We start from the raw sequence: 26,856 nt of genomic DNA on the forward strand, positions 1-26,856 counted from the left end.
GATGACTTTTTTTCTATGGAAAAACTGGCTGCTGATCCATCTGTCTATGATGATTCCCATTTCTGAGTTTATGGGCCAGACCAACCTCTGAATAAGCTGAGTAGAGACGTGAACTCTTTGCCTCCTCTATCTGGTGGGGGTGTGGATGCTTCTCTTCCCACTCTTTGCCAAACTCTTATGATCAGTCATCGGATGGAGGCATCAAATAGTTCAAGTTCACTCACAGGTCAAACCACAGTTTAGGAGGACTTCCTACAAGCTCCTAAACTGTTGGCCAGTGCCAAAGTGGCTCCCTGCAGCTGGGGTAGAAGAGCTGGTGGAAAGCTCCAGTGCTGTACTCCATATCACCAGGGCATTGTGGAAAAGGTAAATGAGGGTTTGGACTCCTTAGCCTCTTCCTCTTGCACTCCTCCCTTTTTCCCCATAGGTCTACCCATAGCAGACTACACTCAAATCAGCAGAGCTCTCCAAACATCTGAGCTGTTCCCAAACTCAAAAGAATCTCAGAGCAATGTCTGCTAACCTGCTGCTCAGCAACCAGGCACGGCTCTATTCTTTCCTTGGTGTCATTGCCCTCTTCCCTCTGCTCAGTTTCATCTCAGATTTCCATACAACAGTTGGATTTTAAGTCTTGTGGGGCAGGGATTTCCTCACTGAATGATATCTCAAAGTGTCTAATACCTGAATTTTTAAAAACATTTTCCACTGCAATGTTGTTTCTCCAATTCTTCCACAGCAAGGTTTTGACTTGTGTCAGGTGGCACCCTCTCAACCAGTATCTAGGCGCAGCTTGGATTGTGGAATGCCCCAAGCATGGTCCAGAGACTGTTCTAAATACACAGGATGGATAAGACAACCTTATTTTGGGATAGCTGTGGTTTTAGACACATGGATGCTCTCACAGTCGGGCTGTGCCCCTTTTCGCATTTTATTTAGCAGTGTAGGTAAAGCCTAAGAGTTGGCTTTAGGAACAGGTAAAGCTGCCTCAGGTGGCAAAGTGCTGGAGGCAGCAAAACCCCAGAAACTAAGAGAGGGTATGTGCTCCTACTGCTGAGACAAATTATAGCTGCCATTTCTTTTCTCCTTTTCTTCTGGTGGTATCTGGAGCAACAAAGCCAGGTATTGAGGGTGTAGAGGGCTTTTCATCCCATCTCCTTGTCCAAACTGCGCTTATTCCTCTTGTGTAGCAACAGCCAGAAGGCTTCTGGCTCGCTTCAGCCTCAGAGTAGTATAATAGAATTTTGTCTCCTCTTCTGAGAAGCCCAGAGCTGGCTCAGAGGGCTGTACCACCACCTGAAGGAGATTTTTCTTCTGATTTGTGAAATGGATGTTTTTTGTATCTCTATCTTTGTGCTTCCAGATCCCCTTGCCTACAGGTGATTGATATCTTTGCTGGCTGCAGAGTGAGAGTTAAATTAAGATTATGTCATTGATGGAAGATAGATGCCATCTCTCTTCTCAAGATTGTATCACAGAATAACTGGCACTCCGAGCCCTCTGATCTCAAATGCTGTGGTGAGACCTGGAGAAGGAGATGGCCCCAAACCCAAATGATTCAGCCATGAAAATCTGCAGTACTTAGAGCCTCTTAGAACCTCACGTTCCTGCCTCTGATGGAGATGTCTAATGGCCATAGCTGGTATTGCTGAAAGAGTAAGGGCCTAATCTAGCTAGGATGATAAACACACATATAACCATTAAATATAATGGTTATATATAAATATAAACTTTCTGCTTTTCAAAGAATATGCTGCTTTGGGGCATCTGTAACTGTGATATTGAAGGGTGGTGGTTCTGGACCATGTCATTTACATTAAGCTGCATTAGTTCCTTAGTTACATGGTTAAATATTTTACTGGACATTTAAGTGATATTTATGGATGTAAACTGCTAGAGCCAGAAAACCCTGAAGTAAATTAAAGGGAGAGTTAAGAAATGCCATGGGAATAGCTATGAGACACTCTTACGGGCAGTCCTAGCTAGCACTGTTCATTACTTATTTATACCTTTTATCCAAAGGATGTATAACCATGTAATGTATTTATATATAACACAGACTAATATATATACATGAGAATGAATGCACTGGGCAGTGAAATGTGCAACATGGTAACATGTGAGCTGAATGCTGCATTGTTGTACAGTAATTCTTAGGATGAAAATCCCTATGTTGAATGAAAATGACAGGAGACATCTTGCATGTGACGAATGTAAATTATACCAAATAGAAACTAATTTTTTTTAATATATATACTTTTTAAATGACTGCTTGTTTATAGTCTCTCCAGAGTGTGGCTTATTATATTAGAGAAATAAGCAGCTCCTGCCAGGAATGTCTGTTGTGTTTGCATGGGTAGGGTCTAGCAGCAGACAGATGCCATCAATAATGAACAATTAATAACAACTATGTAGTAAATAGATTAAGACTCTTCTAAAAATCTCTCTGCTCTTGAAGAATTACATTTGGAAGCTTCTCTGAACTCCACAGCTTCGTACAAGCCAATACTCTAAGCTGTCCTGCCAAAACAGGATCAGCACATTGCTAATTTGTAAGAGTCAGGGAACTTCTGCCTCACAACAATTTTTTGATAATTTGTAAACCTGATAATCTTTCCCCACAATTCCACACAGAGGTCAGTTCTGGTGAGAAAAAACAGAGCAGTAAAAAACTAATTGGAAATGATTGGGACGTTTGCATGGCAATGAAGAATTTGATTTACAGTTTTGTTTTCAGACTTTTTTTAGTACTCTCTTAGTTTTGCCTTTTAAAGGATTTATTTCCAAAGAAACTAAAGAGCTCTTCACATGCCATCATTGAATTAATATCAGAGAATTTACATAACATGTTTTGATTTTAAATTAGGCTTTCAGAAGATACTACTTGAGGATATAAAATAGTAAATGGGCTGAATTATTTTTGCTTTTAAACACATTTTATGGAAGAATCATTGCTTCAGAGAGATTTTAACAAGTAGCACTGTGGTTTCACTAGATACTTTAGAACTGATTTCTATTGGCAGTATCACACTGGGGATGCTGGGCCATGGTGCTTGCAAGGGAAACAAACTCCAAATTTTGCCACTAGATAATGGAAACATGGTAATAAAAACATGGCCCTTGTCCACAGCTTTTTTATAGAGGTAGCTTTTGTCTCAAATACATTATATCTCCATTTGTGATAAAGTGCCCACATAGCTTGTGTAAAAATGTATGTGTGATGTTTCCTTCAGCTTCTCATGAAACATTAGCAGAACGGTATGTGAATGTATTGTCATCTTTTCACAACAAAGCATGAGAGCCCATTACTTTAGAAAGCAAAAAGAACACAATTAATTAAATCAAACTATTTATTGTATAAGAAGTTTGAAGAGACCTACTTGACCACATTCAAAATTGATGTCATCTGTATTTTAAGAAAACATAATTCAATACAATTACTTTTTGCTGACAGAGGTTTTACATATAATGAGATGCTAAATCCTTTGGGCCATATTCATGTTGGTACTAATTGAATTCAGTGGAGGTGTATTAATTTATACCAGAAGTGTTCTGCTAGTTTAATCTGAAAGGGGCTCACCCGAGTGCTTGAGAAGCTTTTGATAATATATTCTTTCATCTGAATGATACAGTTGGGAAAAGCAGGCACACTCTTGCAAATAAAGAGATTTTTCAGGTCGGGAATGAAACTGGAACTTACAAACACTTGAGATAGATACCTCTTTTGCATATCCATTTACCCAGCAAAGCAATGATCTCTCCCTGCAGACTTTGCCTTACTTATGCCCCTGGTTTACCAGAGCTATCCCAAACTTCTATAAGGAAGGTTCCTGCCTTGCAGGAAATGCCAGTGGATTAGTGGATCCTCTTCGGTTAACACGTGGCTAAAAATCCCACTGATTGTCTATCTCTACCTCTCTGAGGCTCCCTGAGGCTATAAAGTTAGCAATTGAAAAGGCAGACATCTAGTTCAAGGTCATTGCCTAGACTTCTGCAGACACTGGTGAGAGATGGGCACCTCCAGTGGGTGAATCATCCTGTTGACTGATATGACTTGGATCTTTGCCTGGCATTGAAAAAAGAATACTTTTTTTCCTTAGAAACTTTTCTTCTGAACAGAAAGTGACCCTCGAGTTACTTGAACCATACGCTTCTTCAAAATAAAAGTTTGCATGTGCGTGTGTGTGTGTAAACACACACACATACGGACAACTTACGGTGTATCAAATGGCAAACTTATCCAGATTGTTTTAAGAGGTCTTCATAACAAAGCAAAGGGAGTATGAATAGTTAGTTATAAGGGACTCTTTGAAATAATATATAATATTAATCTAAAACAAGTTTGAAGTTACAAAAATTACAAAAAATCAGCAACAAACTCAGCTCAGAATTCAGAGTCTCACAGACATTGACTTGATTTATTTCCTTTAAAAAAAAAAAAGAAAAAGCAGCTTTCCTATTTGGTAACTCTATTGTTTGAAATGTCAATTCCAAATAATTGTCATGCTCCCAAAATCCCTGAAGCGTAAATAACAATTAGCAGAACACAAGCAGTTCAGGAAAAGCTATTCTTAAGGAGATTCTCATCACCTTTCAAGCTGTGATTGCCCAGAAATCATCATCAAAATAGTTCACCTTAGATGAATCCCAGCATCCACTGTGCTGATGTAGATCCCCAGCAAAGCAAATAGATGGAGAGATCTGTTTTAGGCACTGGATCTTGAGAAGGGAAAAGCCTCCCCTTGCTACCTGTCAACAGCATTGCTTTATGGCAGAGGCTTGTGGACCTGCTTCAAGAACTACTTAAAACCCCTGCAGTAGGTTTCCCAGCACATTAAAGCTTCGACTTAGTAATAAACACAAAGGCTGTATGCGGTATTTCTGGTTTAGAAGAAGCAGTAATGAGCAGCTAGCTGTTATGAGATTGGTGAAAGGCCACATACAGGAAGGGAGCAGTCTCATCCGTGCCAGCCACTAGACCCGGTTCAAGGAGTAGGAAAGATAACCCACTGGTTGCAAGTTGAAGATTGAGAAACGCTGTTGTGGATCCACAAGGAGTTGCATTGGCAGCAAGGGATCTTACTCCTTCTGTTTTGCTGCTTCTGTCACAGAAACACTCAGCAGAAAAAGAAATGCAAGTGAGATTGAGATGAGAAACATAATTTAAGACCTCTCACAGAGATGGTTTTCCTCCATCCACAGTTAAAAGAAATGTACACATTGCCAGTGTTTGCATTCAAAGCTCCTTTGTGAAAGGAAGAACTTAATAGTTCTAGCGCATAATATTGCAATAATAAAAGCTTGTTTATTTTAATACTTGGGAAAAAAAAAAACAACCCACACACATGATGACACTAGAGAAAGCGTCCCCCTGAAGAGGAGGGGTGTTGTGATAGAAACCTAGAGAAAGCCAGGGGGAGAAGAGAGTGAGTGCAGAGCTGTGTCAGAGAGGAAATGGAGAAGAGGGTACAGAGCTAAATCAGGAAGGAGTGGGAGGCCACAGGCAGAATAAAGAGCATTCAGGGATACAAGCATGAGCCTCAAAGAGGGTATGATATAACGAGATGGTGAAGAAAAAAAAGCAAGAAGCCTGTGGCAAGAGAGTAAGGGCTGATCAGCAGAAGGGGAGTGTGACGAGTCAAAGAACCAAAATCTCCAGGCTGATGTTTCCTTTATCATGCATGTGCCACAGCCTAAGGAAACTGCTCCTGAAGGGGACACATTTAAGACCTTTATGTGAGATTAAGAGAAATTAGTTTAAAAAACTTTGTCCCTTCTGCACCCTTCTTAGTAACAAAACAGCTGTGTGACTGTTGGGAACACCCTCCTCCATTAGAGGAAAACACAAAAAATCAAAGTTCAGCCTAAGCCCTTGGTGAGTATATAATATCGTATGCACAGTGGCTATAATGCGAGGAGATCTGGTACGTTCATAGCAGTTGGTTTATGTTTGCTGTCTCTCTTGGGATTTGTGTATGTTGAATAGGATGAATTGCTTCAGGAATGAAATTGTGCTTTTAAACCTGCTAGGCAGCTATAGGCTATGCTACAGCAATCATCAAACACTTCGACCATGGTTAACGTAATGCTAGGGCCAATATTCCTGCACACTTCCATCAAAATGAATAAAGCGTGCTGGTAGGTTTTTCTCAGCCGGTAATATATTTTCTTTTCTACATGTTTCAACAGCAGTGTTAAGTTCTATAGCTCTGGAGGGATGGATGAGCAAGGAAGGTCCTTCTTACTCCTGTAATGGCTCTGTGACATATGTAAGAGGAAAGACGTACTAATTATTGGCCCCTCTGAAGTGCTACAAGATACCTGACACAATCCCAGGCCCACAGCAGCCATTTAATGTAGTGGGAACCAGAATCTCACTGAACTAGTTGGCACCACTTGAAATAAATCAGGATTGCGTCATCATCAAAGATACACAAATAAACAAAGTTATGTGTACTTCATCTTCATACTGACCGAGTCTGACAGCAATGAATACAATTAGCTTTTCACTGAAGGCAATGAAATTAAGTCAAGAATGATTTTGGCCTTTTGGCTCTGAAATCTGTGTAACAACATGCGCTTCCACTGTAAACATCTGCTTTATTTCTTTGTTTTCTTTGTATGACAAAGTTCAACACAGGGAATTAATCCAGAAAAGAGCAAAAACTTTTCACAGCAGTAGACAGGGAAATCACAGAAGCGCTTCCCCTCATAAAATGTTCAAGACTGAGTTGTTTAGTTTAGTTGTGTCACACAGCTTTTATTTCCCATAATTAAGATGGAAAAAAAAAGATAAACCACTATATAATTTTTACACTACTAGACTGAATGTAATCCCAATTTTAACTCCTACAACTTCTCTAAAATTCATAGCCCTTTTTTTTTTGCCGAGTACTGTGCCTTATGTTCTTTTCATTACACTAGAAATAGGCTTAAGTGCAGCTCGTGTTCTTCCTAAATCTTATAACAATAGATGAATAAGAATCACATTGAATACTACTAGTGAAGCTGATGTCTCAAGCTCTGCCTTTGCAAGTGTCTGTGAAGCTCCTTCTGGAGGTTTAGTGCCTGTTGTGCAGTTGTCATGGTTCAGAATCTAGCCATATGCATCAGGCGAGTGCAGGCAACCTTTTCAAAGCTGTATGATGTAAATATGTATCTAAATTCACCTAAATTCTTGAAGATACAGAAATAATTTGAAAATCATACCTCTTGGACTAGATCTGATTTAGACATATGCCAGAAATGTGTAAAGGAAAAGAAAGGTTATCCCAGGATAAAAAATAATGTGAAGGAGTAGACATACACAACAATTAGTGGTTGGCTAATTACATGCCATTTTAAGTAGAATATTTTAGTGGACATGTTTAAAAGATTGTCTAATATGAAGTTTATAAATTCAAATTAATTTTAATACAAAGTCTAAAAATACTGTACAAAATTCCTCTATAAGCCTATCAAAGCATGCATAATTATAGGATGATTTATATCTTTGATTGAAGAAAGTCTGCAGAACAAATATGGATTTAGGAACTGACTGTAGGGATAAGCCACCTATAGCCAACTATAGCATGCAAACTAAAGTGAAGGACAGGAAGAATTTCCTTATTTCTGATTAAATTCCTTTCCCTCATTCACTGCTCCTCCGCTACAATTTGAAGAGCAAAGTTTATGCCCTTGGAATGCAGCAGATTGCCCCAAGTGTTATGGGTTTGGATTTGTTTTTTTTAAAAAAATTTTCCCCCCCTGGGGACACAATGCTTCTGGGGATTGCTCGTTTCCTTGACAAACTGCACAATTAGATTGCCGGTTCCAGCACAGCATATGCAGTTTATAAGAGCAGTGCATTCTTTTGCTCTCTATAAAAGAAATTAAAGTCACTAAGCAGCCTAAGGAAAATGCCACATTCCCAGGAAATAAAAACTTTTGCCTCTGTGTGTGAATGTGTGTGTGTGTGAAGTTTAATAGCTTTTGAATGAAGTTACATTTTTATTGCTTTGAGGCATATGTGTATTGCAATAGCTTTTATTATTTTGGAAGATGGAAGTGTGAAGAAAGACGCTCTAAAAAGAAAATAAAAGTGATGTTACATTGAATAGAAAATATTTGCATTTCATTTGTTTAAAAATAAGCTATAAAATGCATCATGTGATTCTTCACATGTCAGCCCGGACAAATGAAGCAAAGATGCCGTCTTCTTGAGAAAGCAGGTTCTCAGGCGTATCATATTCTAAAATGTTCCCTCGCTTCATGACAATGACCACGTCTGCAGTTAGGATGGTGTGAACCCGATGCTGCCATAAAGAAAATCAAACAGAAATTATCATTATGATAATTCTCACTGCAGTTCATTAATCGGCCTAATGCAAGGCATACCAAGCTGGTGAAAGGCTATCCTTGTTTACAGTGGTATTTGGAGTAGGTCCTTGTACTATATCTTTAATCTGAAGTGATCTCTAATTACTTTACAGCCTCTGGCACCAAGCCTGAAAATACTTACGCATGCACTTCACTTTTGGTCAGCTAATTGCCATTATGGACAGCACAGCTGTTGGAATAAATCCTACGGCATCACGGAAATACATCTTCCCCTTTAGGAAATACAGGCGAGAAACATCCTGGGTATGCCTGCACTGTCAGGTGGCTTAGCATCCTGCTCCACTCCTTGGTTTCTGTACCCTGACTGTCTGTTCTGCACCTATCTCCTGGGCTGTCTTCTTCTGTAAATCAATTAGCTCCCTCTGAGATTAAATTTCTGTGTGCTACAGGCAATAGTTTAGCCCCATAGGCAACAGGAAGGAAACCAGGCTGAGTTTGATTTCAATGCCATGTGAATACAGCCAGCCAGGTATAGAAAGGACGAACTCTAAAAGTGTGATATTTCACTATATAGGCTGAAGGTGAGGGATCACTTTATGGGGTGGATTCCTCTGACATGATAGATTCAATGTTAGCTGCCTGTCTAAGCTTTAGTTAAATATGATTAGCATATATAGACATGAAATCAAACCAACCCAGGAACAACACAATAAACACCTTCTTGCACTGTTATCTCAGAAGTTGTGCAGTGGAAAGGAAGAAGAGTGAAAGGAAACTAAGGAGGTAAAAATAACTACCAAAGAACCAGAAGTCTTGTGAACAGTGTGGACTAAGAGAGTCTACTTGTGAGTCTTCACCAAAGTGGTGAACAGGCCGTCCTCTTTGAGGAGTAAGTTTGAGGCAGTGTCACATTCAACTAGAAAGCCCTCAGAAAGGACTAGGACAATACTGGCATCCAAGATGTGAGATACGCGATGCTGGAAAAAAAGAAAAGAAAAACAGGTGGGTGAAGGAAGTATCAGTCATGAATGAAGAGAGGAAGGAAATGAAGCCAACTCCGTGAGCAAAGCTAAATATTATGTGCCATTTTGCTTGAGACATTGACCTTGGACAGGCAAAGCAGAAGAAAAGTGAGATTCCAGTCAGAAGGACAATACTGAAAATTTGAATGGTGTGTAACTGAAGGAGAATATGCTTACTGCTGGCATCTTCAGCATTGACACATCCAAGAACCTTAGAGCCTATTGCAAATGAGCTAGGTTAAGTGGTTTACCTGACACAAACTAGTTGCTGACAGACTTGAAACCAGAGTCCAGGAGGCATAACTCTAATCTCTAACTGCAGGACTAGATTCCAGGCAAAGCAAATGGAACAGCTGTTGAAACACGTATTTATCTCATGGATAAAACATCTGTTTGTTGAGTAAGCCTGCCGTGACAAGGCAGAACATTGTGTATGTGTGTACGTGCATATGCATGTATATGTATGCACATACACGTGCATACCTGCACAGATATATGGAAATTTTGGGCACTAGAAATGGCAGGAAAACAGAAGAAAATATCATAAATCCTTAGTTGAACAGATATTAATTATTCAGCAATTCCCATTGATTACAATTTTTAAAACCTTTATCATAAACACAACTTTTTACTCTGAAAGCAAAGATAACCCCACTTGAGAAATCACACCTACAAGCTTTTGAAATCTCAGCTCCTTTTATAAATTCGTGCTGTGATTGTAGACACTATACAAGCATAGACTTCAGAGGCAAAATTCAAATCTAGATTTTGATGCAACTTTCAATAATGGTTTAACCCGTGGGTTCGGTTTCAATTTTTTAGTAAGAATGACTTCAAATTTTCTTGGAGACAGTGTAGATGCTGAAGTTCCCTGTAAAGTCCTTCTTCAAATCTAAGTGTTTTAGTTTGGCCCACTTGCAAGATAGCATTTACTGCAAAATTTCAGGTTGACAGTATGTGTCTTGACTTGTTCTAGTATCTGGGAAGATTCTGGCCTTGTGTTTGGTTTTATTTTGTGATATTTTTAGCTTTATATAGTGATGTTTAACCTGTGAAAGGCAAGATTAACTGCCTGAGGAATGAGGAAAGAGAGCATTTGCTGGCATCAGTACTTACCGCTATTGTTACAACTGTGCGGTCTGCAAAGGCAGTCATCACAACCTTCTGCAAAATGTTTTCCTATCAAAGGAAAAGGCTTACTTCAGTTACTTCATCCTTTTACGTTTTAATACATGTGTCTTCAAGCACATAAGAGAGAGGATCATATTCCATACTATCTCTGATCTGCACACACAGATTCTCGATAATGAAAGGCCACACAGGTGAAAGCAGGGATTTTCTAAAACATTTAATCTTTTTTCCCCTCACCATAGTCATCAAACCCTAAAACACATCAACAGAAACAGTTGAAACTAAATACAAGAGAAAAGCAAAACAGCTGCCTGTTTTCTCTGCTAAAGAGATCTCATGTCTGACATTTAGGGACAGTGATGCCTCCTCTCCTAGTAAATCAATGCATCGACGGTGCTAATTGCTATACTCACTGTGGCCATGTCAATAGATGCTGTGGCTTCATCCATGATGAGAATGCTACTCTTGCGGACAAAGGCTCGGGCCAGACAGAAGAGCTGCCTTTGCCCTACACTGAAGTTCTCTCCTCCTTCTGTGACCATTGCATCTGTAATAAAATCAGTTACTTTGAATGTCACACCACTGAAATGCTGTATGTTCACACAGTCAGGACTCAATGATTTTGAGTGGGCACCGTGAAAGCTCTGCTTGTGCACTATTCTAGGGTCAAGCAAAATCCCTGTAAAAGCCAGTAAGCATAATCTTGACTGAACGCTGGAATGGACTGATACCAAAAAAAGTGAGCACAGCTTCTTGGGAAAGGAGCAATACATCATTAAGCAAATAGTTGGCAAAAATAGTTAGCAAATCTGGTAGGCTCTAGGATAATATCTTAGTAATATGAAATATACTTAATATGGAAGGAAATATGCTGTTTTCCTTCATGAACCAGATCTGAAATGATAAGGAAAATGCTCTGTCAGCATGCTAGACAAGAGCTACAGTTCTGCTGGCAGAGCCAGATTCTGCTGAAGGAGCAGAGGTAAAACTGCTCTTTTTTAACTCTTTGCTGACTAGTCACCCCACTATGATGCTGCAGTGCTGCAGGATTTTTCTGCAATGGATGGAAAACCAGACTACTCTTCAGCTTCTTAGCAAGAATATTCTCTCTAGCATAGAGACAGAATATTCATTAGGAGTCTGTCAACTCCTACATGATGGGTCAGAGTGTAAGATCCCATGTATCACTTTATATGTGTGCATGCTCATGCATGCATAATTTCATTATTGGCCTATGTTCCCAGAGACTTGGTTCGGACATACCAAGGCCTCCTGGCAATGACTTGACCATGTTCTTCAACTGAGCAATCTCCAAAGCTTCCCAGAGTCTATCATCGGTGCACTTGCATTCTGGATCCAAATTAAAGCTGCCAAGAAAACCATAACAGGAGTCTTGTTACTGCAAATACAGCTCGTTCAGGTCTTCTGCAAAGGAACATTTTGGCATTGTGTATGTCACTTGACTTCCCTTGGACAGACCGTGTAGATAGATTGGACTGAGCTAGGAAGGTTCCTTCCCTTTTCCATCCCTTCCCGTTCCACAGTGCCCATCACAAACAAGCCATGTGATGCTGCTTGTCACATCTTGATGGCATATACCTACCGGATGGAGCCACTGAACAATATTGGATCCTGGAGAATAATGGAGAGTCGGGAACGGAGAGTATGAAGAGGCAATTTGCTGATGTCTATTCCGTCAATCACTATCCTCCCTGTTTAAAACAACATGCAGAAGACATGTGAGGGAACTGCACAAAGCATGTGATTTGCAGGTGGTAGGTAGAAAGATAAAACAGCTAGTTTGGGCTGGACTCCGAAGGATGAGGCTGTGTGTCTCTGCGGTCTCTCAGCACTGTCATAAACATGAGGAAGGTGAATGTAGTAATGCAAGACAGAGGGAACCCAGCTTACTAGTGACACTGTTGCCTTGCTCTCTTTCTCCTCCCGCCCCCACCTTCCCTTAAAGGAAATAGGTGGCTTCCATGCTATGTGATTAATGATAGCACCAGAAGGCTAATTTACTATCGTGTAACCTGAGCTTTACAGACAGAGCAAGAACAAGAGCAACTTACATAACTAGCCATGTCCTGTGCCTTTCTCTGTTCCCCTTGACTTTAACAGTTGCAGAAGATATTTAATTTGAGATTGTGCACAATTTCTTTTGCATAATATATGTATATATCTGCAATCCATACATCAGGAGCCAAAACTATCCTATAAACTCTAGAAGGAATGGGGTAGCATTAACTTTTTAACAAGAGGCAGATCAGTAAAACAAAAAGGATGTCCTATTCCAAGGCATTTTAATACTATTCATGCTGGTTCCTACAGATCAGTTTCATTTGAGTATTTGGTTGTGAATTAGTCACATGCTGTTCTGCTAGCATAAAATTACTGGAAGCAGTCACATTAATCACTCCTTAACCTAGTAGTTCATTCTCCTACAATAAGTTGCTGCAACAGTTCGGATACTTGGTAAAGCAAGAGGATTTTTCCTTTTCTAGTCACTACTTCAGGTCAATGAGCATATGGATCTCATCTGAAAATCTGATTTATGATGTGCTGCATGTAACAACTGCTGATATTCAAGCGAGGGAGATGGGGGAAACGTACAAGAGAAACTGGTTTGCTGCTCTGTAAGTAGAAGAGAGTGGGAAGGGCAGAAGGAATCTCTTCCCTTGAATCTTCAAACAAAAGCCAGGAACTACTGACCCCACTGACTTTCCCTGGACACAGAAACTTCCTCCAGGTTATGGGGAAAGGATGGGCCAGGGCAAACTGAATGAGGGTATAGTAAGGGGTATTTTCATCAGGCTCACTTCTGCAGTTTTCCTGTGGATTACTTCACCAGGCAGCTGCACTCCTCCCTGGGAAGTATCTAAGATTAAGTTAATCAGTTCTCTCTCCCAACTGTGAGAACCTAACCGTGAGCTGGCAAATACATGGATATTCAAAGCTCTGCACGTATGCCTCTTCTGTCATTCCCAATTGTCATGATACCGCATTTTGTAGGTTACTCTGTGTGGCCCTATTCAATGAAAGACTTAATCCCCACCTAGCTGGACTATGAATAGTCTTATGCTTTTAACAGCTGGTCAGAGAAACCAAGATTTCATCTATAGGGTGCAAAGTCCAATTGTTTTCAGACTTTCAGAAAGTCTAAATCAGGTGATAAGACTTCAGCATGAGACATTGGTGGTTGCATAAACTTAAGCAATTCCTTTTCTTCACAAATGAGGACATGAGAGAGGGTTATCAGAAGATGAGGTGGACTAACAAGAGAAAAATTAATATGGCATGCCTTGGGAATAGGGGAATGCATTTTTGATAGCAGCCAGGGTGCTCAAGGAAAATAAAAGAGCAGATAAGGAGACCTGAGGGAAAAAGTATAGAGAAGAGTTGGGAAACTGGGAAAGTAATGAGGGGTGGCCAAGCAAGACAGAAGAGAAAAGAGGGGTAGTTTGAACAGAGGGCAAGAAAAGGTAAACACTAAAGAACAAAGAAAGAAGCGAGAGCAGGGGAATAAAATGGAACACATACAAATTTAAAGAAATAACAGAGACATAAAGAACAAAGATGGACAACATGAATGAAATCTTGGCTCTAGTAAAGTTACTCGAAATCTTGTTTTATAACTTTTATTAGAGCCAGGACTCCACCCAGAAGTGGACCAGCATAGAGGCCAAATATGGGTCTAGCTGAGAGAGAGAGGGATGTACACAAAGGATAAACAGAGCTTGATTAGAAAAGACTTAGGCATTCCCATTGGGAAAAATCAGGGATACAGAAGGAACAGACAAAGCAAAAATACAAAAAGAAGATTAAATAGAAGGAAACTTAAAATTGGCCATAAACATTATTATTATTTGCTTGCACTATTTATATATCCAGGAACGCCGGTCATGAATCAGAAATCTATTACCATAGGTACATATGGGCACAGAACCACAACAAAAGAAAGTATTAACTGCATTAGATTTACTTATCCTCCCACATCATGCTGGGGTTTCCCTAGCAAACGTTCCACGTGCAATGGCTAAATTAGAAACATGGGAATCTTTGAAACAAAAAGATGACTTTCCAGTAGGTTTTTATATTCCCGCAACAGTACACATGTATATGTATTATAAATACCAGGGTGCATATTGCTGCATACCAGTTCATGCCAATTAGCTGGGAGAGTGAAATGCTGCAGGAGTGAAAACATAGCAAAGTGTTTCCAGAACCTTTAGTTAGTTTCTGCTGTAGTTGTGGGAAACCACAATAAAATAAAAAATAAATATCAAGGGAATGGACTTGTTGAGTTCTAGTTTCTATTCTGCTAATATTTTGACAGCTATCATAAGTTAATGCAGTTATTCTTTAGGGAGAAATTTAGAGGCTCCAGAGAGTTGCATATTTTTCCCTCCTATCTCAAAAATGGCACATTGTTTTGTCAGAGCATACGCAAAAATATTTTAAAAGAATTGGAAGTATAATCTGTGCGTAACATTTCCTGGAAGAACCAAGTGCTACTCACAATAGGACACTTTGTACTTTTGAAGGATCAGGCATAACAAGCCCCATTCTAATCGAGCATCTTCTGAGCCAGAGAGCCAGGATATAAACTGTCAAAAAGTCTCCTCACTTCTTCTGAAGAAGTAAGGGGGGAGCAGGTCAGGAGTAACAACATACTCCAGTGAAAACTAACCATCAAATATGTCCACCATTCTGAAGAACGCCAAAGACAGGGATGACTTGCCGCTGCCAGTACGACCACAGATCCCAACCTGCAAAAGAAAGCAAGATGTTACTTGCTTGTGGAGGGAAGATGTAAATCAGACTTGCAGTCCTTCTGGGAAAGCTGGACTGAACTGCCCTACTGGTGAGTAGAAAGATCCTTCCCAATGGCTGGTGGCAGACACCAGGGAAAAAAACAAAAAAGCGTGGAAATCACACTCGTCTTTTCTGGTTCTCAGCATTGTAAGGACTTGTCTCGGTAACATTTTTGAAACTTCAGCATTTTGACCTGGACTCCAATGATACTATATGCTGAAATGTGAAATAGTCTTGCATTTTTACTCAGTTCCAGTCTGTTGTCATCGTATCTCATCTGTCCACCCAGGCTCACTCTATGCAAAGGGGGTGGACTTGGAAAGAAATGTGACTTTCTGAAGGAAAACTTATCCCAGACAAGAATAAGATGTCATCAGTGTAAATTTCTTGACCCATGCCCAGAGACCTCAGACAGGACCATCAATGTATATAGATGTCACTGCAAATTGTTGTTATTCTTGCTCTTCTGCCGTCTTAGAACAGGAAACACAGTAAGGAAGGATCTGCTCCAGAATGAGGATGATAGGCAATTGCTTGACACAGTACCTTTTGTCCTGGTTTGATGTATGCCTTAACGTGCTTAAGAACAGGCTTCAGGTTGTTCTCGTATCGAACGCACAAATTTTCAATCTTGATTTCCCCTTCTTGGGGCCAGTCTTTTGGGACTTGAGCAGGATCTGAAATAGTTAATAGTAAAAAAAATCAAAATGAGTGCTATCAGAGGGTCACCTTTTATGATACTCCCCTTTCCCCCTCTCTCCTGCCTGGGCACCTTCCTGAAGCCACTCGAGAAATGGAGTCCCAGTTCCCTGCCTAGGGGGATCTGGGAGCTGCCCGGCAGGCACGTTAGCACTTAGCTTCCAGATCTTGACACATAAGACGAGAGGGCAGATGCTAAACTGGCTCTTGGCAATGAAATGGGGAGAAGCCAAATGAGCAGAGGAGAATGTCGTGTCAGCGCAGTGTTAACATGTTCTTCGGTCAGTAACCGGCACAGGAAGGGCAGAGCAAGGAACGATGTGGTTACTGCCCTACAACATGAGCTGTTGACATTATCACAACTCATATTTCATCCTGATTTGCAAATGCATAGGCAGGTTTTGTCTCCAGACTAAGGGGCTTGGCTTTCCAGGGAAGCTTGCTGACCTGCAAGCGTTTTGGCCTTGTACTTCAAGCACTTCTAAAATACCAATCAAAGCCAATTTGAAATACGTGGAGTACAAACAGCAACGTGCAGTTCAGGGAAGATTTGCTGAGGTCCAATTGCCAACGTGACCCCATTTGCTGCAAAGCATGTGACTGCTAATGCATTTCTAATTTTTATCCATATTTTTGTTTTCTGAGTAGCTACATGGATGTTTTGTTCATCCCATCTATAACGGTGTCCTGGTACTTTCTGATTTTACTATAGGGCCATGCTCTGTCTCCCTGGCATTTGGTAGGGTTTTTTTATGTTGAGTAGCATGGGCTACATATCTCATAGCTGCTTTTGGCCATCCTTGTCACTCAGATCACTGGGAGTTCCTACATGTCAATGAGAACAGGTTTTGGCCAAAGAGGCATATACATTTTGCATGACCAAGTCTACTGTGATTTCACATTATCACATTAAAAAAAAAAAGGTTAGAGTGCAATACCCAAGCAGCCATCATAGTTCTCCGACTCCATGTTCAGGAAGCTGTGCACTTTTTTTACTGCACCCATCTGCACCTCCAGATCAGCCAGATTCCTCACCACCCAGTTCAAGTAGTTGGTTATCTGCATCACAAGATGAAAACAAAGACAGGCTTCAGCCTTCTGTCTGTTCATCTACCTGTTTGCGAATAAAGGTTGGATAAATTTCTAAAAGTCTTTGGCCTGACTCAGCACAGTGGGTCTCTCACTGATGTTACAACAGTTCTAGACTCAGTGCAACAGCATCAAATATGCAATAAGCCAGTCATGCTCCAACACAAACAACCATGACAGTAATTTAGTGCTTGGTATTCTCTTCCTTGTTTTTTGAAGAAGAAATATGTTGTACCTACAGTCTGAAGATGTGACTGATTAAGGGAATCTCTTGTTCTCAGCATCTAGTAATCAGTACTGAAAGGCATCTTCTTTAAACACACACACACACAGAGAAAAAAAATCAAAATTGCCAAAGAAATATTTGGAAATATTTCATTTTCTAATCTTTCAAGGACTGCAACTAAAGATAAGAAAGTTCACTATTTGCAAATATATTGAAAAGATTTGATGGACATTTAATTTCTGTTTCCTTCTGTGCATATTTAGACAATTCATTTCTCTCTGTGGGAAATGTGAGGTATTTTAGCATAGAAATATATGAGAAAAGATGTATTATCAGCTCAATGGTATTCCCTTCTTGGTTTTTATTCCCATATGTAATCAAAAGGATTTGATCAATAGTAAAGGTATTACTTGTAGTAGACAATAGCTGATAATTAGTTGTCTAACAATACCCAATAGCTTCGAGAAACTGATCTCTAGTCAGGACTGACTATTTAAGGCTGAAAATTGTAAAGCAATTTCCCAAATATTTCCTAAATGTTCCTAAGTCTGTCTGTATGTAGGTGCCCATATAAAAAAGAAAAAATGATCTTATTAGGAACAGTTGATTGCCAAGTACCTTTAAAAATTGAGATCCTTTACATATCTGAATAAAGGTTTAGAAACTTAACTTAGACAGTGAAAACATCCTATACACAGACATATTCAGGGAAAGATTGTTATCTATTTGTGCGAGATTGCTCAATCTGCCAAATAAGAAATTTGTTCTGAATAAATCACCCAGCTACATGTCTTTTCCACTTACCTAATACTGATGCAATAGGCATACAGTAAATCATTTTCATTGAGATTCAGCAATAACATTTGTTGTCAGTTTAGATAGTTGCTCGCTTTATCCTTAAGATAGAGTTATTCTAGGCAGTAGCGTGAAGTATTGGTAGTGTGAAGTATTTTCTTTGTTATTCAGAAACCCACTCCTTCTGTGTCCAGCTTTTGAGTCAGGAAGTTACTGAAATGGGTACATTTGCAGATAAGCTGAACACTGCAGAACAGCTGCTTGCAGAGTAGCAGGCTGCAATCATAGATCTGGCAGATTTGATAACAGAGCCTGGCATCCGAAAGGCTCTACCCATTATTTCAACCTTTATCACGGTTGTGCAAGGGAGTTGGCAGTGTTTATACAAGGGGAAAGAATAAGCTTATGGATGGTTACTGTAAATACAATGTTGGTACAAATAGTTTGCTCTCCTCCAGGTCCAAACATCAGACTTCTCTTAGCTCCAAAGAGAAATGATACAAAAACCTGTGTCAGGGGACACATGTAGTAATTCAACTGCATTCAAAGTTTCATCAGTGTTATTGTGGGGCAGCAGAGAGACAGGGAAACACTTGGTGACTACAGCATTTTTTCCTCTGCTGTGCCAGACCTCAGCACATGGCTAATTTACACTAATGATCTGTTTGCGAATACAGACTAAATACAAAGAAGCCAAAGATGATGCAGACATCTTGGCGCTTCCAGATCTCTGCTAATGAAGCAGGATTACCAGGAATGTTTTCAGAGTGAATTTGAAGCACTGGGACTGATTCTCAGTTGCTGGCAGATTCTCACACTGCTGCAACAGCAGCACGAAGGGGATCTAAGGCCACCCTAGGGCAGCTGCCGAGAACTTTCTGTTGTAACCATGGGCTCGCCAGCATTTACGTGCAAAGCCAAATCTCAGCATTAAACCCATACCCATACTCCTCCCTCATACCAGTACTATAAAGCAGCCATTTTTTTGCCAGGCCAGCAAAAACTTCAAAAATTCTTCCTGCCATTATCATCATCCTGCATTTGTCCCCACTCTCATGGTTAACTCAGTGATATTTCTGCTCTCTATGGTGATCGTACTCACTCTATGCTCATGATGCACTCTCCACCTCTCTTACAGCCTACTACACTAAAACCCTGGTCCTTCTCCATGACTCAACTCAAATAGCTCAGTGCTGATGACAGAGCTAAAATGAATTGGCTAGCATCCCACCAAGATCTCACCATTCCTAACCCCATCTCCTCCACTTTCCTACTGCTACCTGTCATGATGAACCATGCTTATCATCCCCAAAGGTCCTAATCCCCAAATCCATTCAGAATTTTGTGGACAATATTGGGCATCTGAGTAGTTTCCTTCCAAAGGTAGGAAACTGGCATTTCTGGTTCTTCAGCAATTATTTTATTTGGTCTTTGGTTAAAAATTACCCAGGTTATGACAGTCTGTGGGGTAGTATTTTCTAGCAGGTTTTGCCATATACTAACGGAACCAACACTGTGTTGTGCAAAACAGAATGCACAGCAGGTCCTCTTACGCATTTTTAATTTTCCTGCTCTGCTTGGGAGCACGCAGGGCCTGGGAATGGTTGTGTTTTTTTAATTGGCTCATAAAACCTGAAGCAAGTCCAAGTTGTCCTGAACTCTCTCAACTTTGGCTTGAATCCATTATTTGCAAGATTGTTTTTTTCAAGATTAGGAAAGCTGGAAGATAACCATGTATATGTATTGTTTTAAATATCATAAAATTAATACATTGGTCTGAAAGTTCTTATGCTTTGCCTTGCTACATACCGTCAGAGCGTACAGGAGACCTAGCCCCACAAACCCTGAGTTAGGCCCTTCGGTGATGGAAGTGACAGCCGCAGTCAGAACTATGCAAGCACCTAGGTAATCCTGGAATGAGAGAGAGGAACAGAAAGATTCTAGACAACATTAAAATGCACCAACAAGAAAATTTCTTCAGATACAGAGCACATTTGCTTTACTAAGGATTATTTCTATAATGACATTAATTCTGGGTTGTTTTTCCTGGAAAAGGTCAGGGGTTTAGGTGCCCAATGCTCTAAAGGAGCTTGCTGAACACAAGTGAAACAGGCTAGTATTTTCTGCAAATTCATTTGGGTTAGGGTGTCTTGTTGTGGGCACACCAAAAACAGCAGGTATCAAAAAATCTAATGAGCACATAAAAAAAAATCAGAAGAATGGCATAATACTGACACGCCTAATTTGTGCCACTAAAACAAATCAATTCCACTCTCTCCACTTTCCTTCAGGTCTTCTCAAACATAGGTTTCCCTCCCCAAAAAAGACTTTACAAAGTCCATGAAGAATTTTGTAGAATTTATACAGGTAATGCACATGTTTTATGAGCACAAGTGGGCAGACTGACATACAGTGTCTACATCATGCAATGGGACACTGTGCATGATGAAGGCATCCCCAAGCCTGCTATATGCTCACAGCCTGCAGTGAAACACCATGTGGGTGTTGGTAGGGTAGATTCTGAAAGCAGTATAGCTGTGTAGTTGTGGTGCTGCAAAAGAGCTACTAAGCCTTGCTCCTGCCACAGAACTTTGAGTTTTGGAGTGACTTCATGGTAGACACCAGCAGGATCTCAACTCTGTTGCATGGTGATCACTTGCTTTACAGAAATTGCTGTGTAGGCTGTATTAGAAAGGTCTGACTTCTCCCAAGATTTGCAGGAGCTTGAACCCATCTTCTTGATGTGTACCTCAGTTTTGAAGTGAATGCCATATGTGATCTCACGTAGTTGTCAAGGTGCCTGATTCATGAGACTGCTGGTATTCCCACTCTCCCACTGCTCCTTGCATTATATTTACTTTGGATTACAGGGTTAGCATTTTCCATCCATTTTTTTCCTCCTGTCTGATAATATCCTGCCTGGAATCTTTCCCGCTGAGATTTAAAATGAGGGCTGCTTAGTTCATCTGTCTGTAAAAATTGTTGATGAGCAGATGACAGATTCAAACTTAACATCTACAGGGAAGTAGAAGCACAATGGCCTCAAGTCTCCATCAGCAGTTGGGACAGGACTTCACAGTTGCTATTAAACGCTACAAAGTTTTCAGTGATATTAGTACCACTGTGCCATTAGGCAGAGCTAAATAAACTGTTCCTTGGCGTGACCACATTATTTCTAATGCTATGATGAAGTGATGCATATTCTTGGATCAAATTCATTCTGCATGTAAGCAAGTCTAAGAGTGTGACACATGAGCAGGCATTGCCACAGTTTATTCCAGGATCTGTCTTTGATTTGGAAGCAAGTTCAGCTTGATCTTGGACGCTGAAGGAAGGTGAAAGCGTCATGCACGAGGGAAAGCTGTGCCATCATAACAAATGGAGCACAACTTTGTTGCTTGGCCAGTATACCAGGAAATGAAGGTAAGGATACAGCCTCTGAAGTGAGGATTAATCATGCCTGTTATTATTTGTGTCTAGCAGAATCAGGTCACTGCTCTGTTTATTCACTGCTCTGTTTATTCACAGCTCTTTTAGTGTCAGATGAATAACGCAATCACAGTGATTTTGCTTGCCTCTTCTTGCCTTGCAAATCAGGGAACCTCCTCATATGCTGTTCCTGGAGAGCCCCCATAAAAGCCAGGAGCCTGTCTCACTGGCACTGGCTGCGTTGTGAACTACTGCCTTTTGTTTTTCAGTTGGAGTCTAGTTCTGCCATCTTTCATGATATTGAACAGTACTACAAATTGCACAGTATGGGCTTACAGCTGCAGTAAGGGCACTGGAAATGGGGGATCTAAATTACAGCTGTGGGACAAAACCTGTTACTGGAGAGAGACCTCAGGACCTGGAAGCTCAATGGTGCCAAAAATAGCCCTGGCAGAATGATGGCGTAGTTCACAAAACTACTTAAAAGCCATGCTCTTCTTTGAAAGTAGTTCCTGCTGCAGCAGGTCTGCAGATGCTGCACAGTAGTAGAGAAAGCCTTGTTTCAAGTTACGTAAATGTTTGTTCTTGCACTCTCTTCAGACGCTAGACATCACAACAGCAAAAGATGAGGGAGACTTGTATTTTCTTACTCCTGGCCAAGAAAGCTGAAAAAACCCTACGGCTTTAACATAAACAATCCCAATCTATTTTAAGGAACAGTGTGTATAATCTCATCGCGAGATTAATTCTCGTTATTATCTTCTCTGCATCAGGCAAAGTCTCTGTTTGCTTCCAAGGTTTCAAAACCATGGCTGGGACTAAACTGAACGTACCGTCCTGACCTCCAGCCATCTGTTGGCAGCCGATAGAAATAAGTAGGCAATGTTGTTCGTGTCCGTTAGTTCCAGCATACGTTGTTTAAATCTGGCTTCATGCCTGCCAAGAGCAAAGTTGTTATATTACAACACATTACACACTCATACACAAAAGGATGAAGTATTAAACTCTTCACTCCTTCCCCCCAGACAAAAACTTTTTGCCCTTCTGCCTTTGCCAAACTTTGGGTTAAAAACTCTTCCCTAAGGACCCGTACCTGCTGCCAGGGGTCTCCTTAACGAGGCAGAGCTACATGTACAATGGGGAGGAATTTGTTTGACAAGCAATTATATTGGACTAGATTTTGGAACAGAGCCTGTCCTCCCAAAGGGACTGCAGTGTGCTAGGGACAGGTTTTACTTCTCAGAGCATATCTGCTTTTATAGCTGTGGACTGTGGCTGCTGCTGCCCTCCAGTCCTCTCACAGATGAGTGCTGCCACTGCCCATCTCTTCTCCACAAGCCACTATCAAGAGCAGAGAGCTCACCTGTCAGCTTAAAATCTGATTTCAGAAGTTACCTGGCCAGCTGCAGGAGTCTTCAACAAGAATGACATCTCTAAGGCTTCAGTTAATGTAGACTGTAGATTGATCAGTAGATCAGTACCTTTCAGCTACTCAGCTCAGCTGTTTTCTCAGCCAGTCACACATTGCCTAAGCAACTCGGACAACGAGGACGGGAGCTACAACGCGATCACTTCTGAATTACAAAAATGAGCGGTGTTACCTCCACTGTCACTTGTTTCTCTCTCCACCACGTAATGCCTGTCACGTTTAAAAACCAGTGCAAGGATGTCAGAGCACCTAAGAGCAGAGGGCTTTGGGGAGGGAGGGGAAAATCTCTGTTGGTGTAAGCGTATTAAATTCATGGTGCTTTGCAGTACGTTAGGTATGACCTGCAGTCAGATGGAAACCATTTAGTTTCTGTTAAACAGGTATTTAACAGCTCTCTGTTAAATACCCTCACTCGAATAAACTAGCCAAACTTCATTCAGCAGCTTATTTTCTGTTCTATCATGGCAAGCTCTTCCAATTCAAAGTCTCAGGGCCCTGCTGTGAAGCACTTGTAACCCCTGTTCTGCCAGAAAACTCTTTTTTTTTTTTTTTTTTTTCCTTTTCCCACTGCACAGCTTGTAAACATGGCAAGCAACCTCCCCCAAACAAGAACTGGTAACAGTAATGACGCGGGGAGAAGCAAAGATACACTGAATATTCTGCTCGTCCGTCTTTCTGGCAGCAAAACTCCTGTTTTCCTAATGGAAAATCTGACATGCTCAATCTGTATCTTTTCATCCATGTCCAGCTCATCATCTGAGCAGTTTAACATTTTTATCCTGTCAGATGACAAACAGCAAAGGTCACTGAAATTGCTTTCTGATCCAACTGTGCTACTTTGTGGTAAGTTATGTGAGGGGTTGCTCTACTTTATCCTGGAACATACTGAACTCAAACTGCAGAGAATGACTAACAGGACTATTAGTAAATACGAATTTGCTGACAAAAAGACACTGGAGACTTCAGGCTCGGTTGACAGTGGAATACAGACAGGGAAATGAAATGGTTTTGATTGGCACCAGAGATCCTGGAAAACTCAAGTGATGTTTATGATGCCTAGTCCTTCCCTAGGGCTGCCTTTTGCTGTCTGCCATCCAAGCCTACACTGCTGTTTTGTAAGGTAAAGAAGAGTTGAACGACTCCCAAGAAGTGTTAAGCTCCTTCATCTTTCTCAGGAGATAACATGACGAAAGGCCACTCTGAACCTCTCAAGAAGCACTCAGCATTCATCAGCATCGGGCTTTAATTATGACTTACTGTTTTGATACATCATTCTGGTTGATAAAGCTTATTACAACATTTCTTGCTGACCACTGGCTCACATCTCTTCAGCACAGCAACATTTTTGCATGTCCTGCCACAGTCCTGCAGCACTATGAACTAATAGCCTAAGTCCTAAAGCTAGCTTGAAGTGATGAAGCAGTCTTAAGCCGATCAAATACACATGTAAATAGCAGTGCAGTGTGATCTACTGTTTGAAATTCTACAGTGTACAGAATGAGTGCAAGTTATGCTTACTGGGGGACAACATCAAGCTGGCACTTTGACAGAGTCATGCCAGCTATAATGTAGTGAATATACAAGGAGAATTTGACCTATATTTCGTGTAGTAAGAAGAGAAAAAAAATATATGCATGGAAAGTTGGAAAAATTCTCTGAATCTTCTGGAATTTATTTTTCGGTTTTGATTGACAAAAATATTGTTTTACAATATTAAGATCAGGTTCTGTTCTGCCATAGTTTTCTCGGAAAGTCCCTCTAGTTGCATATTGACTTTCAGGTGGACAGTACTATAATGATGTTTCCCTGCCTGAGGAGTGGGTTACATACAGAAATGATTCAGGGGCACTTGGATAGCACAGCTTGGAGAATATAGCAGAGGGGTCTGAAAGAGTGACGCCTGTACCTGCCTGGCAAAGGAGAGCTCCCTGCTGCCCAAGCAAGGTATGGTTAAACTAAACACCTTAAAAGTTTAAATACTGTATCCTAAAGAAGTCATCCTCTTTAATTCAGTGGAAAACCAATACAGATAAATTAATGTGTTACTGAAAATATGCACAAGCATTTAGAGACATGGCAAAGCAACAGGACAACAAATATTTCTTCCCTATTTTGATATAGCTTACTTAAAGTCTACCAAATCCAATAATATGCCCTCAGACATGGTCCAACAAGCTGCACGGGACAGAGTAGCACCCAAGCCTCCCTCTAATAATTTGGTTTACAACCTGAATGCTCTGATGGTGGTAAGGCCTTCAGCTGTCTCAGAGAAGTGACAGAGTAAAGGTAGCTGGGTGCTGTCGTCAAGTTCCTGGAGGTCCCTGGAGTATGAAAAACAATAGGCAGACATTACAATGTAAACATCTCTGTCTGTAGAAATATTACTGCATAACAGATATGAATAGATATTTTATGTATTAAACATATTCTTTCCAGGATCACACAAAACAGTATTTCTATAGTATAGAAAGACACTGACATGGGAATATAATGTTTCTGTTTTGTCATAGGAGCCTTTGAATCATCTCCCAGCCACCTCCACAGATCTAGCTTTTGGTCACAGCTAAGCTTCTCTTTGTCCCACAGCAATAATGACATCATCACATCTCTCCTGGATAAAAACCTGCTGTCCATTTTAGCCAGATCCTAATTACTTTTTATTCTCAAACGTTCTAATTTATAAATGTAATTCATATAATTAACTTAAATTCAGAATAGTTGATTTTCAACCTTATAGCATGTTATTTGTGGCTCTTACATCGGGTATAAAATAGAGTTTGTGTATCTGCAAGTTTATCTATTTTATTGCAGCTGTACCAGCTGGCCTAACAAAAAGGGTGCCTTTCCATATAAACTTTGCCTGATTTTGAATATCTGTAAGTACCTCGACATGCTGAACGTAAAATAGAACAGACTATAGTAGACCTTCTATTTGTAGTGTTAACATTATCACATTGGTTGAAATAGAGACAGCACTGGCAGAGAAATAATATGAATGAGAAATTTCCTCAATTATTCAGCAATAGTATTTTCAAGATCCGCATGGAACAATGATATTTAAGTCTAAAAAGTTCCAGTCTCCTGAAACAGAAACGTTTTCCAAACCACAGAGACAAATACATCTTTCTGTAACACTCTGCCATTGGAACAGCAGCCAGTTGTATAAACAGGAGAGAGGCCAGATCATTAGATATTTAAACTCTTTATTAAAATCCTACTGTGTTTGCATACTGTATTAGATAGGCCAGGAGAAATAACTGCTCCGTGATGCTGAGTGCTACAGTATACAGAACTGAAATTTCTGATTGTGGTTTGATGATAAATATGCTCTCTTTCAAATTTATGATGGAAAATACACAGAAGTTTTTGAGAGACGTAATGGAAAATACAACAAAGAGTCAAAGTGCTGCAAGAAATACTGTAAATATTTGCATTTCTAAAAATTAGTGAAGCTAATATGCCTGGAAAGTACTGCATGCAAGTTATAAATACTGGCTGAAGCTGTTCCTTCATCCTACATGTCCCAAGACTATTTTTTCTAGAAATAAATTGGATTTATTAATTTCTATTGTGGATTGAAAGAACACAAGTCAACACTGGATCTTCACAAGTGTTTTGAAAGAGTAATTTAAACAGATTTAAAAAAAAAAAAAAAGTACTTGCTGATACAGGTTTTCCCAGAAAACTGTAAGGGAATAAAATGAATGAGGTAGTTATGGACTTGCAGGAGATCAGTGATTGCAGAGCCAATGGGTGCATGTGTGTATGTGTGTGCTGACCTACAGGGGTGATCAACTTCTCGCTAGCTTGCATGGTATGGCTATCGGTACAGCATGTGGGAAAAACAGCTTTGGAGACAGATGGAGACTTTACTCTTACATATAAAATAACAGAGAGAAACTGTA

General features: G+C 40.3%; 1 protein-coding gene across 11 annotated transcripts in view; it reads right to left on the bottom strand.

The window, feature by feature from the left end:
• Positions 1 to 8,006: 8,006 nt before the first annotated feature.
• The window catches only part of ABCC9 (ATP binding cassette subfamily C member 9), a 77,081-nt gene continuing 58,231 nt past the window's right edge, over positions 8,007 to 26,856 (bottom strand). For 8 of the 11 annotated variants that reach the window (XM_068402270.1, XM_068402277.1, XM_068402276.1 and 5 more), the window contains 12 exons: positions 25,180 to 25,272; positions 22,356 to 22,458; positions 19,903 to 20,004; positions 16,922 to 17,042; positions 15,831 to 15,961; positions 15,160 to 15,238; positions 12,073 to 12,181; positions 11,733 to 11,836; positions 10,883 to 11,016; positions 10,455 to 10,517; positions 9,114 to 9,293; positions 8,204 to 8,291 (listed from right to left, as the gene is read on the bottom strand). In XM_068402270.1, coding sequence (XP_068258371.1) covers positions 9,156 to 9,293; positions 10,455 to 10,517; positions 10,883 to 11,016; positions 11,733 to 11,836; positions 12,073 to 12,181; positions 15,160 to 15,238; positions 15,831 to 15,961; positions 16,922 to 17,042; positions 19,903 to 20,004; positions 22,356 to 22,458; positions 25,180 to 25,272 — 1,177 coding nt within the window. In that variant the 3' untranslated portion in view covers positions 8,204 to 8,291; positions 9,114 to 9,155. Of the gene's footprint in view, positions 8,292 to 9,113; positions 9,294 to 10,454; positions 10,518 to 10,882; positions 11,017 to 11,732; positions 11,837 to 12,072; positions 12,182 to 15,159; positions 15,239 to 15,830; positions 15,962 to 16,921; positions 17,043 to 19,902; positions 20,005 to 22,355; positions 22,459 to 25,179; positions 25,273 to 26,856 lie in introns of all 11 variants that reach the window. The other 3 variants (XM_068402279.1, XM_068402274.1, XM_068402271.1) reach the window with 1 other exon arrangement.

This window comes from Nyctibius grandis, chromosome 5, assembly GCF_013368605.1.
Source record: "Nyctibius grandis isolate bNycGra1 chromosome 5, bNycGra1.pri, whole genome shotgun sequence".
NCBI lineage: Eukaryota > Metazoa > Chordata > Aves > Nyctibiiformes > Nyctibiidae > Nyctibius > Nyctibius grandis.